The 12,128-nt window shown below is 36.6% G+C and overlaps 1 protein-coding gene across 6 annotated transcripts in view; it reads right to left on the bottom strand.

Moving 5' to 3' along the window:
• Positions 1 to 1,933: 1,933 nt before the first annotated feature.
• TAPT1 (transmembrane anterior posterior transformation 1) overlaps positions 1,934 to 12,128 on the bottom strand; it is a 58,599-nt gene continuing 48,404 nt past the window's right edge. For all 6 annotated transcript variants that reach the window (XM_075709901.1, XM_075709902.1, XM_075709903.1 and 3 more), the window contains 3 exons: positions 10,963 to 11,039; positions 6,745 to 6,905; positions 1,934 to 4,055 (listed from right to left, as the gene is read on the bottom strand). In XM_075709901.1, coding sequence (XP_075566016.1) covers positions 3,826 to 4,055; positions 6,745 to 6,905; positions 10,963 to 11,039 — 468 coding nt within the window. In that variant the 3' untranslated portion in view covers positions 1,934 to 3,825. The remainder of the gene's footprint in view (positions 4,056 to 6,744; positions 6,906 to 10,962; positions 11,040 to 12,128) is intronic.

Genomic DNA, 12,128 nt, shown 5'->3' with positions numbered 1-12,128 from the left:
ATACAGGAATGATACGTTGGGTGTTTTTGACAGCCTTCATACTCTAAGCATCTCGTACCACCATATACAGAAAAACTTCCTTGAGATAAAAGATGGCCTCATTGCACCGCTTTCACAGTGTTTGTTACAGCCTCCTTTGCTAGCTGCTTGGTACTCACACAAAACTATTTGCTTCCTTGGAGTCAGCAAAACTAACACAGCCCGAATTTCTAAGAAAGAGCAATTTCTCTGAAGAAGTTTTAAGAGCAAGCTTTGTTTAGTAATTGTGAAGAGCATTTCTGAAGCCATGATTACCCAAGGCTGATGCAGTTGATACAACTCCTAGTTTACTCACAATGGAGTAGCCCAGTTTGTAAGACAAAATGTTGCAAGGTTTCAGGAGTTTCACAGAGTTTGATTATATTAATTAAGTTGCATTCATCCTTGCTTACCACCACCAAATAGATTCAGAAGTGTAGCCCAAGAGCTGAGCTGGCGTAGCAGCCGCAACTGGGCAAATACTGGCTTTAACAAGTGACCTTAAGAACTATGCTGACTTAGAAAAACTGGCTTCTAAATGAATATTTAGAATATAGAAAGTTTTGCACTACAAAAATCAAACAAGACGAAGTTGAAAAGTTTCAAACTCACTCTAAATTAAGAGGCAAGTAAATTAACAGTGTACTTGTCATTTTAAAACTACTTTGCTTGAGGGGAAATTCTGCTCGGCTGATGAATATCTGAAAGGCTTCAAAAGATTAATTAAATAATCCTGTGGAAAACATGGTTGTTCCTTAATGCTCCCATAATGAATAATATTAATTATGAATATACACTGTACTCAGTGTGTGCTTTTGGAATTAATTTGGCAACTGTGACTTTAGCTGAAAAATCACTGCTTGCATCAGAACTGTCTAGATTTTGGTTTTGGAGTGATTTATTAATTGAAGAACTCAATTTATTTTCTGCTTAACCTCTGATGCTTATTGCACTGTTAAGACAGCAGCTTTTCAAGAAAACCTAAAGAAATAAAGAACTGTGCCTACAGATGAGAAATTTGGTCTTGCTGGGTTTTTTTGTTTGTTTTGTGGTTTGCTCCCCCGCTACTCCAGCCACCTCTAGAGTTCTGAGAGCACCACCCAGGGTGAGAGAAGCTGTGACCTTTCGTTAAAGATGCACTGCTAGATATTCAAGGAATCCCTATTAATCACAAACAAGAACATGAGAACAATTAGAGAGCTTGGAGCAAGAGAAAACAATGAAATTTCATGCCCACTTGGGCCCCTACCAGACTTTCAGAGTGTTTAATGGGAAGTGTTGCATTTGCAATGCCTCAGGTATACCTCTGAATTATTCTGATCTGTAAATCAACAAAGTTATGCCTACACAACAAACAGAGATGTAACAGCCATATCCCAAAGCCCATCTATACACTGCTTTAGATCTAGTTATCACAATTCAAGTGTAAAAACAAAGCAACAAAGGCTCCCAGCCTCAGGATGAGGATCTGGGCCAGGACTTGGACTTAAGCGCAGTTAGCCATTACCCTTTCACTGTTACTGTCATGTGCTCAGGAGAGGATTTGCCTAAGCTTATACTGCAGTTACACGTGGCTTTGCCGTGGTAGGGATAACTAGTCCGGTTGTAGTAACTGACTACATAAATTACAACTCCCTTAAGACATAATATTTTTTCATTTACCTGGGTTTTGCCTTTAAAAAACAAATTAATAGTAGGTTGGCATCAATACCTTCTTCCTACAAGCAGCAATAACCAACTGCTACAGAAATAAATCAGAAGTAAAGCCACTGATAACCCAGTTCTTATGCACATTCATGTCCCACATTTGCAAGAATCTTACTTTATGGAAATTGGAATTTAAGACAGTAAATACACTGTAAATTCACCAACTCTGAAAACTAAGAAAGAAATGTTGACACTGAACTTTTCCTTTTTTAAACAAATATTACAAAATTGAATTTTATTGAGTTTCACACAAGATGCACTTATAAAATTGATACAGAACGTCATTCAACAGAAAAAAAGGATAGCAATTCCAAGCTTCCTTCAGCAACTGCTAAATAATTAAAAAATAAGATACAGCAAATTGACAGATAATCTGAATTTCAATGTGTGAACATCTCCAATTAGTACAAAATACATGAAAAATTAAAGAATTTCAAGATTTTTCCCCAGCACGAGTCCTCTTCTTTTTACTCTCATACCTGAACAGTAACCACAGATTTTGGCAGTTACTCCAGATACTCTTGATGGGAGCGGAGAGGCTGAAAGACTGCAGCAAGAAGTTCCCACCAGAGCAGACCACGCTAACCTATATGGCAAAGATATCTAATTACCAAGTCTGCTCAGATACGTGGTAACTGTCCAGCTGTCTCCATTTGCTATATTACTGTAGTCCTGCAAGTTTCAGGGATTAGCATATACATTAAACTTTCAGATGTTCATAAACCAAGTAAACTTTGGCTTTCCCACTCTGACAAATTATGAAATTAGCAAAGAGCAAATTTTGTCTTCGTTTGCTCAGCACTGAAGTACTTTTATGATACCTTCCCTTGGAAAGTGAAACTGGCGCTTACTGAAATATCTGAAAGGCATTTGAAGTTAATGCTGTCTTTCAACAATATATCAAGAATTTATCATTAGCTAAAGGGTCTCTTCTGATCAAGTCTCCAGCCTAAGTTTTCGAGCTCACATGTATTCCATTCTTGGTCTGAGGATTCCAAACCATCTTTCCTCAATTCTCCCATGACTGCATCTCACACTAGAAATTAAGATGCATTGTAATGCTTAAATGCTTTTTATAGATCTAGTCTGTCTACTCAAGTTTGGCTAAAACCAATCAATTAAAATGGATAATTCTGATTTGATTGTCAGTATGAGCTTTTATAGGCATGTTCTCAGGCCAAGTTAATACACAGATGTCATTCTTCTCAGAGTTAAACCCAAAATGCAGTGTCATATTCTTTTCTGCTGCGTTAATGCCATACATACAGTTCCAACACAACAGTTGCTTGCTGCAATTAACACTGCCTTTCCTCAAGATATAGAAGTGCCCCTTTATTATTTTTTCCTACAGCAACAAAAAATCCTCAGCTTTTAATTTTATAAATAATTTGCCTTGCAGGACACACAACACAAGAAATGATTATGCTTCATATTTGCCCAGTTAAGCAGAACCTTCATTACCGTGATCTTTCCTTGGTATTTCGATAAAATAGTATGCAGTAAGTCTTTATTTAAAGGCAAAATTTTATTCTGATTACAAGATTTTCAAGATACATCTTGAAAAGATTTTTGTTGACAATAATAACTACCTTGACTTACTGTTTTATGTACCAATGCTTTATGCGTTTGTTGATATAAGCACAAGTTTTGAATTCTGCTTGCAGATGTTAAATAAAACAGGTAACTGGAAAGGCAAGCTTCCGGTCAAGTTGTCATACATTTCCAGGAATATCCTTACACTGGAGGAACCTTCATGAAAAGTAGTATCTTCTGTAAGCATGATTTCATAATGCAGAACAGGATTATGCTTTTTCCCAGTCTGTTTTCCAGAAAAGTGATACTGCAGCTCTGCCACCAGGCTAGAGACTCACGATCCACCACATTTTCCAAGAGGCAAGTTAAAGATCACTTACTTGACCTGACCAGATACCAAGCCAAGTTACTTGTAGAAAGAAATTAATATTTTTTTGCCATTAATAATTTAAGTTTTTAAATAAATACTTATGTGCCTTTTTTGGCAACTGTCCATTCTGGTAGCATCTGCTGTCCCAACAGCTCAGTATCCTTAGCACATTGATTTAAAAAAAAAAAAAAAAAATCTTAGTCAATTCTGTTTCCACAAATAGTAAACCTGTCTATCTCCAACAAGTCTTTCTTTGAAGACCTGTGTTTTAATTCTGAACTGTCTTGGCTTATATCTTTTTCTTCTGCATCAGGAGTTGTCAGAAATTGATCAGAATTGCTTGTTACAAGTAAAGATGGCGTATTCTCCTTCTGATGCACAGGTTGGTTGGTAACTGATGTAGCTCCATTTTCATCTGTGGAAATTCCTGTTGGAACATAAGACAATTACAAAGATAATAATGAAGCATCTATATCATCCAGATTCATCCAAAGCTGTCCTGAAAAAGTATGCTGCATCAAATCAGCAGAAGCAGCAGAAGAATGCTTTGCGGAAGCCACTACCTCTTCTTAGTTTTACTGTAAGAGATTTCCTTTTCTAATTTGGTAAAAGGACAGAAAATGAATTCTACAGAAGTTCAGATAAGGAGCAAGAGCATATGCAGCAGATGTTAGGACATACACTGCATTCTTCTAGTTTACGTACTCATTTTTGTTGGCTTAGGGAAAGAGATTTTTTGACAGTCATTGTGTGAATCACACAAATATTTTCTACTGAAATGAAGAAAAGGAATCTCTGTAGAGGGAACTAGATGTGCCTAATCCTCTACATATGTACAATAAACCTGGCTTCTCTAGGGATAGCTAATAAATGACTCATGCACTGCTACACACTTTAGTAGCACTGGCTCCTAAAGCAGTTCCATTAAAGATGTCTATTTTTATTCCTGCCTCTCACTTCAATTGAACACTGGCTCCATTAACCAAAGATATTTGCAAGTAATATCCATGTATTGCTTCCACATTTTGTTAAAACATTTAAAGAATCAAAATGCAGAAGCAAATGACAAGGAAATAAATTCTTCTTATCTACTACCTCCTCATAAAGACTGAGTTATCATTTCTACAGGAATCTGAAAAAAATCTGACTAGTGTGGACAGTACTGCAGACCAGCCCAAAGGAACGTTATTTGTCAGAATGGCAGCACTATCCAAATTACCACAAAAACTTCTTTCTGTATAGCATCTCTTCACAGTGTACCATCTACTACTCAAAGGTACATGGATTACTCTCTATAGTCTTATGTAAGTCAAAGGTACTAAACTTGCATCAAGAAAGGAGACAAGTAATGCTAATTGCAGAACTTCATTACGGAGGTAGGTATTTTGTAACCCAGCAGCTTCCAGAGAATGCTGGTCAGCCTATAAATGATTACCAGTAATTAGACCTTCCATCCTTCAATAGCAAGTATAAAATTTTATCCTTCAAAATTTTAAACAGTTTCTGTGGACGAAGAGGAAACTCTTAATAAAATAAATTGACTTACACTATAAGCTGATAGACAGTAGACCAGATTAATTCCCTCACCCTCGTCCTAGTAAGAGATGGGTTGAGGGACTGCATTGAAAAAAGCTGGTAAGTGGGGCACAGGGATTAATCGATATTGCAGAGCGCAGCAGTAATGATGCAGACACACAGAAGCTGGGGAAGGTAAAATCATTCTTTCACATAATTGAGTTTTCTAGTAAATAAAAAGCTGTTATAAGGTATAAAAAAAGCCTTGAAAAACTGTTAAAAACTGAGCTTTTTCATCACCAATGGAAGTTAAGAATATTCTAAATAAAAATCAGCAAAAGCTTTTTGATTGCTACTTTTAATCAAAATCCTTACATTTGAGGAAATAAGCATCTCTGCTGACTGACCTGGTAAAACTGCTGCTGCTTCAGCTAAAAACAGTCTTTAGGATTTATTTACTGTGAGTAAGTTTAAGGGTCCATCTAAGTAAGTCTAGCTTATTAAGTCTCATATCCAAGTGTAGTACTAGAATCTTTTAGTAAAAAATTATCATTACAGTAGTTGCCTAATGAAATGCAAAAGGCAGAATTATTCATATTACATTATTTCATGATGAAACTAAAGCAACTCCACGAATTTAAGCTATTTAAAAATAAATGTCTGCACCAAGTTTCTACATGATGTGATTTGCCACAGGTGAGAGAGATTTATGACTGAAACACTGAGAGATTCTTAACTCTAGTATTGCTGGCGAGACACTATGACGACTAATAAGCACCTTACATTTCAAGCTGTTCAAGTCTTTGGCAAGCAACTGAGTGAACACAATAAAAGCCTCACTGTTAAGTTCTCTAGGGCTCTCATTGAGCTCTTCACAGAGGAAGATACACAGTCCAATTCAGTTCACTGGAACAACGAAGGTTATGGTTTCCTCCTATAACATGTCACAGGAATATAATGCTGCCCCATTCCAATTATGTATTAACCGCTAATGCTGAGGACCAATACAAGAAAAAAAACACGCTGCACAGACTTGAAATGAAGCGAGTAGAGGCCAGCTGAAATTCCTATTGGGACTTCATAAAGCTTTTCATTCATGTGTTCATGAACAATTGTAAGTAATTGTATCTATTGTGTGCCATGTTTTACATTAATTTAATAAGAAATGCACAGATTGCTTCCTTATTAAACTGCAGCACTGCCAGAAATGATGTGTAAGTATTTACTTATTTACGTAGCGACATGGCAGAGGGGGTTGGACTAGATGATCTTTAAAGGTCCCTTTGACCTCAAACCATTCTATGAATATGATTTTCAAACAAAAGCATGCTACTGTTCTGATGTTTCTATCACCTCCACATATCAGGGTGGGTGGGATCTTACCAGATGGACAAGTATTTATAACCAAAAGATGCATGAACTAAAAGCAATAAATTGTTACATTTACAGACTTGTCTTCACAGCTGTGATATGGCACAATTAAGGTCCAGCAACAGGGTTACTGTGCAGCAAACAATGTCATACATCTGGTTTAATACTAGGTTTAGTCTGAAAGCCATTATTATTACAGTTGAAAAAAAACACAAGGCAGTTAGCCTTACCTTGGGTAGATTTAAACATGCTTTGCTGTTTGCCAGCTGGCTTCCCTGGGGTGGCAGTCAAGACAGGATTGAATAATTTCTCCTCCATTTTTGCCTCCTTTACATATTGACATGATTTCCCCAGCAATACAATACTGTTAAGAACTTTTAGAGATATTAACCTGAAAAAATGAAAGTATTTGTTTACATATTTGCATTAGCATATTAAAATAAATGCATATTATTCATACTGCAATTATTCACATTAAAATAATTGCATATGGTACTGCTGTCTTGGAAGGATTAGCTAACAAATTAAATCCCTTCAATAGCAAGATCAAAAGGTAATTTACTTTTTCCTAACAATTTGTTTCAGATTCAATGCTTTAATTTTTCTTTTTTTTTTTCCCAGAAGGCATCTAGAGAAAAACATCACATTTTATTATAGTTTAACAAAAGGACTACAAGGACAGTTAGGCAACTATAACTATTTAATACATCAAATATTTAAACACAGAACTAAAAAGGGCCCTCAACAGTACAAGTCCGAATTAAATGCACTACTGTCATGGTTTAACTCCAGCCAGCAACTGAGCCCCACACAGCTGCTCACTCACTCCACCCTCAGTGAGATGGGGGAGACAATTGGAAGACTAAAAGTGAGAAAACTTGTGGGTTGAGGTAAGAACAGTTTAATAATTGGAATAAAATATATAACAACAACAACAACTATAATGAAAAGGAAAATAACAGAGAGAAAGAGAGAAATAAAGCCCCAAGACAGACAAGTGATGCAAATGAAAACCAATTGCTCACCACCAACCGTCCAATGCCCAGTTTGTCCCTGAGCAGTGGCCGTCCCCCAGCCAGGTTTCCCCCAGTTTATATACTGACATGACGTCATATGGTATGGAATAGCCCTTTGGCCAGTTTGGATCAGCTGTCCTGGCTCTGCCCCCTCCTGGCTTCTTGCGCATCTCCAGCCTTCTCAGTCAGTAAAACATGAGAAGCTGAAAAGTCCTTGATTTAGCATAAGCACTACTTTGCAACAACTAAAACATCAGTGTGTTATCAACATTATTCTCATACTAAATCCAAAACACAGCACTATGCGAGCTACTAGGAAGAAAATTAACTCTATCCCAGCTGAAACCAGGATAACTACTGTTAAAACAGTAGCCTTAAGTGTGCCCAGCCTTGGCACAGGATCACTAGTGGACTTCGAGCCACAAGACAGCACATATCTAGCTTTCACAAATTACAGGCTAATGATAAAAAGTCTTTTTTAACATCACAAAAGACAGTCCATAAAACTCAACAAATACAAAGCGGAAGCCCTGCATTACCATCATAACACAGTCCAGTTGATGGCAGATTCCTTTTCTGTTATCACTAATTTGCAGCACAAACTTCAGCAAATCACTGAAGTCCCTTTTATACCTGTCTTCTCATTTGAAGAACAGGAAGGTCTCATCTACCATCAAGTGCTTTTAGATTTACAACTCAAATGAGCTTTGTAAAATCTAAGTTCCATTACTAGTATTACATGACACGCAGACCAGTGTCCACTCCAGGGGTGAAAGTAGAGGTGAAGGCTCACTACAGAACAAAGAGAAAGTGATCTATTCTCTGTAGGATGAATATAAATATTCTCTACACAAATCAAGCTATGTAACAGAAGTAAACCAAATGCAGACTCTAAATCCATTCTCTACTCTCTGAAAATCTGTTTATTATGTATATCACTAACAGACTAAAACAAAGACTTGAAGGGAACATTCACAGATCCATGGAGCGGGGTCTAACTGCTTTATCATAAAGTGACCCAAGCACACTTCAGCAGCAGCTTCGCTGTCTCTCACTGCATTAATGTAATCAGAACTTGTCAAACAGAAAACCAAAGTACACTGCACTTTTAAGGGAATTCTATGCAACACATTTACTTGTAGAAGAAATTTAGAGAAATGGAAGAATGAGGAGAGCAGACTGCTTTCAGTACTCAGAAGACACTGACATTTTAGTATCCAAGCAACTACAAAGAAGATACCATTTTATACAGGTTGAAAGCCGTGATTCTCTACAATTTTATTAGGTTCTTGCGACAGATTTTGTTTCTGCAAGTTGAGAAGCTCTCCTCCATTTTTACTAAGTTTTACAGGTGTTTTTCCTACACTTTCTATGTTACATGCTTTCGTTCTAAGAGAGCAGGTGTTTACAGCATGATTTGACTCTGATTTAATGAGACCAGAAGTTGAAAAGGCCATAAATCAACACTTTAATGTATCAGTTCCAGCTTCTCATGGATAATTATGCAAGAGTTTCTAGCGATTCTCCTTTATTCTTTTCTGCCAGTCCACACCAGGCTCAAATTTCTAACAACAATGTCAGTTTGCCATTGTTCAATACTCTAGAAAAAGAAAACTCATGTTTCATATGCTGAGTAAGACTCTTTAATAGTATAGCTTACAGTATTACAGTTGTTAAATATCAATATAAAACAATGTCCTCCACATTACAGTCTCAATCCTTTGCCCAGTTAACTGTTTCATACTTATCATATTGTTTCTCGCCTATCTGTGCTATACCAATTGATGAAAAGCTGAAATTTATGTTCAGAACACAAATTACTTTAAAGACGCAAGAGGTGAGTTACATGGCAGAAGTACAAATCTGTTCTCACTTTTCAATAAGAACAAAATAAACCAAAATGTATTTACTCTTGTGACCTATGCCATCAAAGAGCAGCATCTAATCCTTTGTGTTAATCACATTACTTCTTCCCGCCCTCCATCCTCCAAGCCACAGAGACAGGGAAAAATCCAGGATTGGGCTGCAGCAGTGGAATGGTAGACGTAGGGAAATATTACATATATTGGGAAAAGGGAAAAACCACCGAGCAGAATGAAGGTGCTGAGCTTGCTATACCACAGCTTGAATGTGATTATCAGAAGCTAGTGGTTTCAAATATATAGAGCTGGCTTTAGGAAGAACATGGGCACAGATGTGGTACACTGGGGAAGAAATCAAAGTATGGTGCAGAGGAATATCGCTAACATTTTAATATTTGGCCTATATGCAATATATCAAAGTCCTAGTTATCCGACACTAAAGAGATGTGTCTCTATGCTGATGTGGACTAGACACATCAGACCAAATTCTACTTTTTTGCAGCCTGAAGTCAGACTAGAGATGAGAGTCTACCTGTTCATAAAAAAATGGGTAGTAATCCCATTCTTTTCATAAAGTATTGTGAAACAGCAGCCTCCTCTCTTCCAGTGTACCTGCTGAACCACCGCCCCAGACCCAGAAGTCTTTTACTTCCCAAGTCTTGCTGCCTTCACATTACAAACACAACATGGTAGGGCATTAGAAGAGATATTCCCACACTACTGTAAGCAGGTTCTCTGTGCTGCAGCAATTTGCATCACTTATTTCTTTATGATCATTTTAGGAGGACTCCAATATCAATCTGTACTGAGAGACAACAAACGCTGACACAGTTCAGTATGCAGCTTTCCTAGAAACTGGTCATCCCCATATAGTCTACAGCAAATGCCTCAAGACAGGCAAACTAGAATGGATTTAAAGTACAACTAAACGCATCTCAGAAGTACATACGGATTGGTGAGAAGTTAAGGATAACACAAGTATAAACTGACTTGGTAGTGAAGGAATACTTGCAAATAATCAGTTTTGGAAAACAAATTACCACAGGACATCATATTCCTTAACTAAGATTACTTACTGAACCCACCCTTCCCAGAAAGGTGAGCCTTGCCTTTCCTTTTTTTTCATACCACAGTTTCCTAATACAAAGAAACCTTGCATTTAACTACCAGAGAGAAGAATTCATGAACTGCTCAGAGCACTTAAACTGCTTATTTTTGTTGGCATATTGAATCTTCGTTTTTTTCACAAAAAGTTTCATTCCTTAAAATTCAATTTCCCCTTTTATGCAGAGTTATGGTGCTTGTCTGACAATTTCTTTCAATAATTTTTCCACTAGTTATTTTCACTACTGAAGTTACTTATTGAGGGCTATAATCCCCCAATGCAGTTACAGTACTTAGGGACCAATCTGTGCTCTCAATTTCAGTTTATGAGCCTAAGCATTTTATATCTATGTCCTACTGAACATAAAATGTGTTTACACTTATACCTAGAAGTATCAACAGAAGCTTTTTTCATATATCTGATCAAATAATGGTAAATACTTTACAATTGTGTGCATTTACTTACCCACAGTAGAACAGCACAACACAAACATAAGCTAAGACTCCTTGTACTTTTATTGAGCTTGTTACGACTCTCATGAGCTGTTTTAAGGATAAAAATTAAACAGTTAAAACATATAGCACACAATTATTAATAGAATATTTTAACAGACATTTCTTATTTGGTAAAGTCAAGACAAAAGTAGAACATTTACATTAATGGAAATTTATTCTAATGTTCCCCTTGGTAGCACTAACTATTCAAGATCTTGGTTTGAATAAGCATTATATTAGTTGCAACTTTGCCAAAACCACAGTCTGATAATGTTTCCTTCACCACTGACTTCCCAGTAAAATAACAAGCGAAAAAACCCTCCCCAACAGAAAAGGGCTGGAAGCTGAGTTAACAGTTTTTGAGGAAAATGTCAGGAGATGCTGATGCAGTAAAACAGAATCAGTGTTTTGCACTATGCTAACATTTTGAATACAAAACTGCTTTGTGGCTTGGGCATATGAGTCCCAAGTTTCAGTAACAAATGATCCCGACATCTCAGTTTTACTTCAGTAAAACCTCAGTTTTAGTTCAGTAACCCTAACTTCACAGTTAGGGTTCCAAGTTAGCAAAGTGCTTAATTTTGTTTTAAACCTATTAGTATCCAGGATATCATATCAGAACACAATTAACTTGAAAAATGCATTTCAATCGAATTCTCACTGGATGTACTTCACTTAGTTATAAAAGAAATCATGACTATGATCATAGTTGTTTTGGTTTTTTGGTTGTTTTGTTTGTTTGTTTTAAATTCTGGATAAAAACTAGGCAAAACCTGTCAATAGTATTTTTCCCCATCTCTATGGGAGAACATTACATTTAAAAGTTAATTCATATTGATATTATTCCAGGAAAATTATAAATTAGCATCTTTGCTGGCAAAGCAAGGACACATTCCCAGTATTATGGTAACTACTGCTTATCTACATGTGTGTTATGGGGAAAGTCAGAGCAGCTATTTACAGAAAACATTCTGCAATAGTTAATTCAGAACAGACAGCATGTGGACACAATTCCAGTAATAAAGTGACTCATTTTATAGCAACATGTCCACGTAACAGGGTCAACTATTTCAGAATCATACAGTCTACAACAGCTCAGAAGCTCAGTGCCCTATACAAAAGAAAACTTAGTCATTA

Source organism: Pelecanus crispus, chromosome 4 (assembly GCF_030463565.1).
Source record: "Pelecanus crispus isolate bPelCri1 chromosome 4, bPelCri1.pri, whole genome shotgun sequence".
Lineage (NCBI taxonomy): Eukaryota > Metazoa > Chordata > Aves > Pelecaniformes > Pelecanidae > Pelecanus > Pelecanus crispus.
The sequence above is the reverse complement of the archived record's forward strand: the minus strand, read 5'-3'. Positions and strand labels throughout refer to the sequence as shown.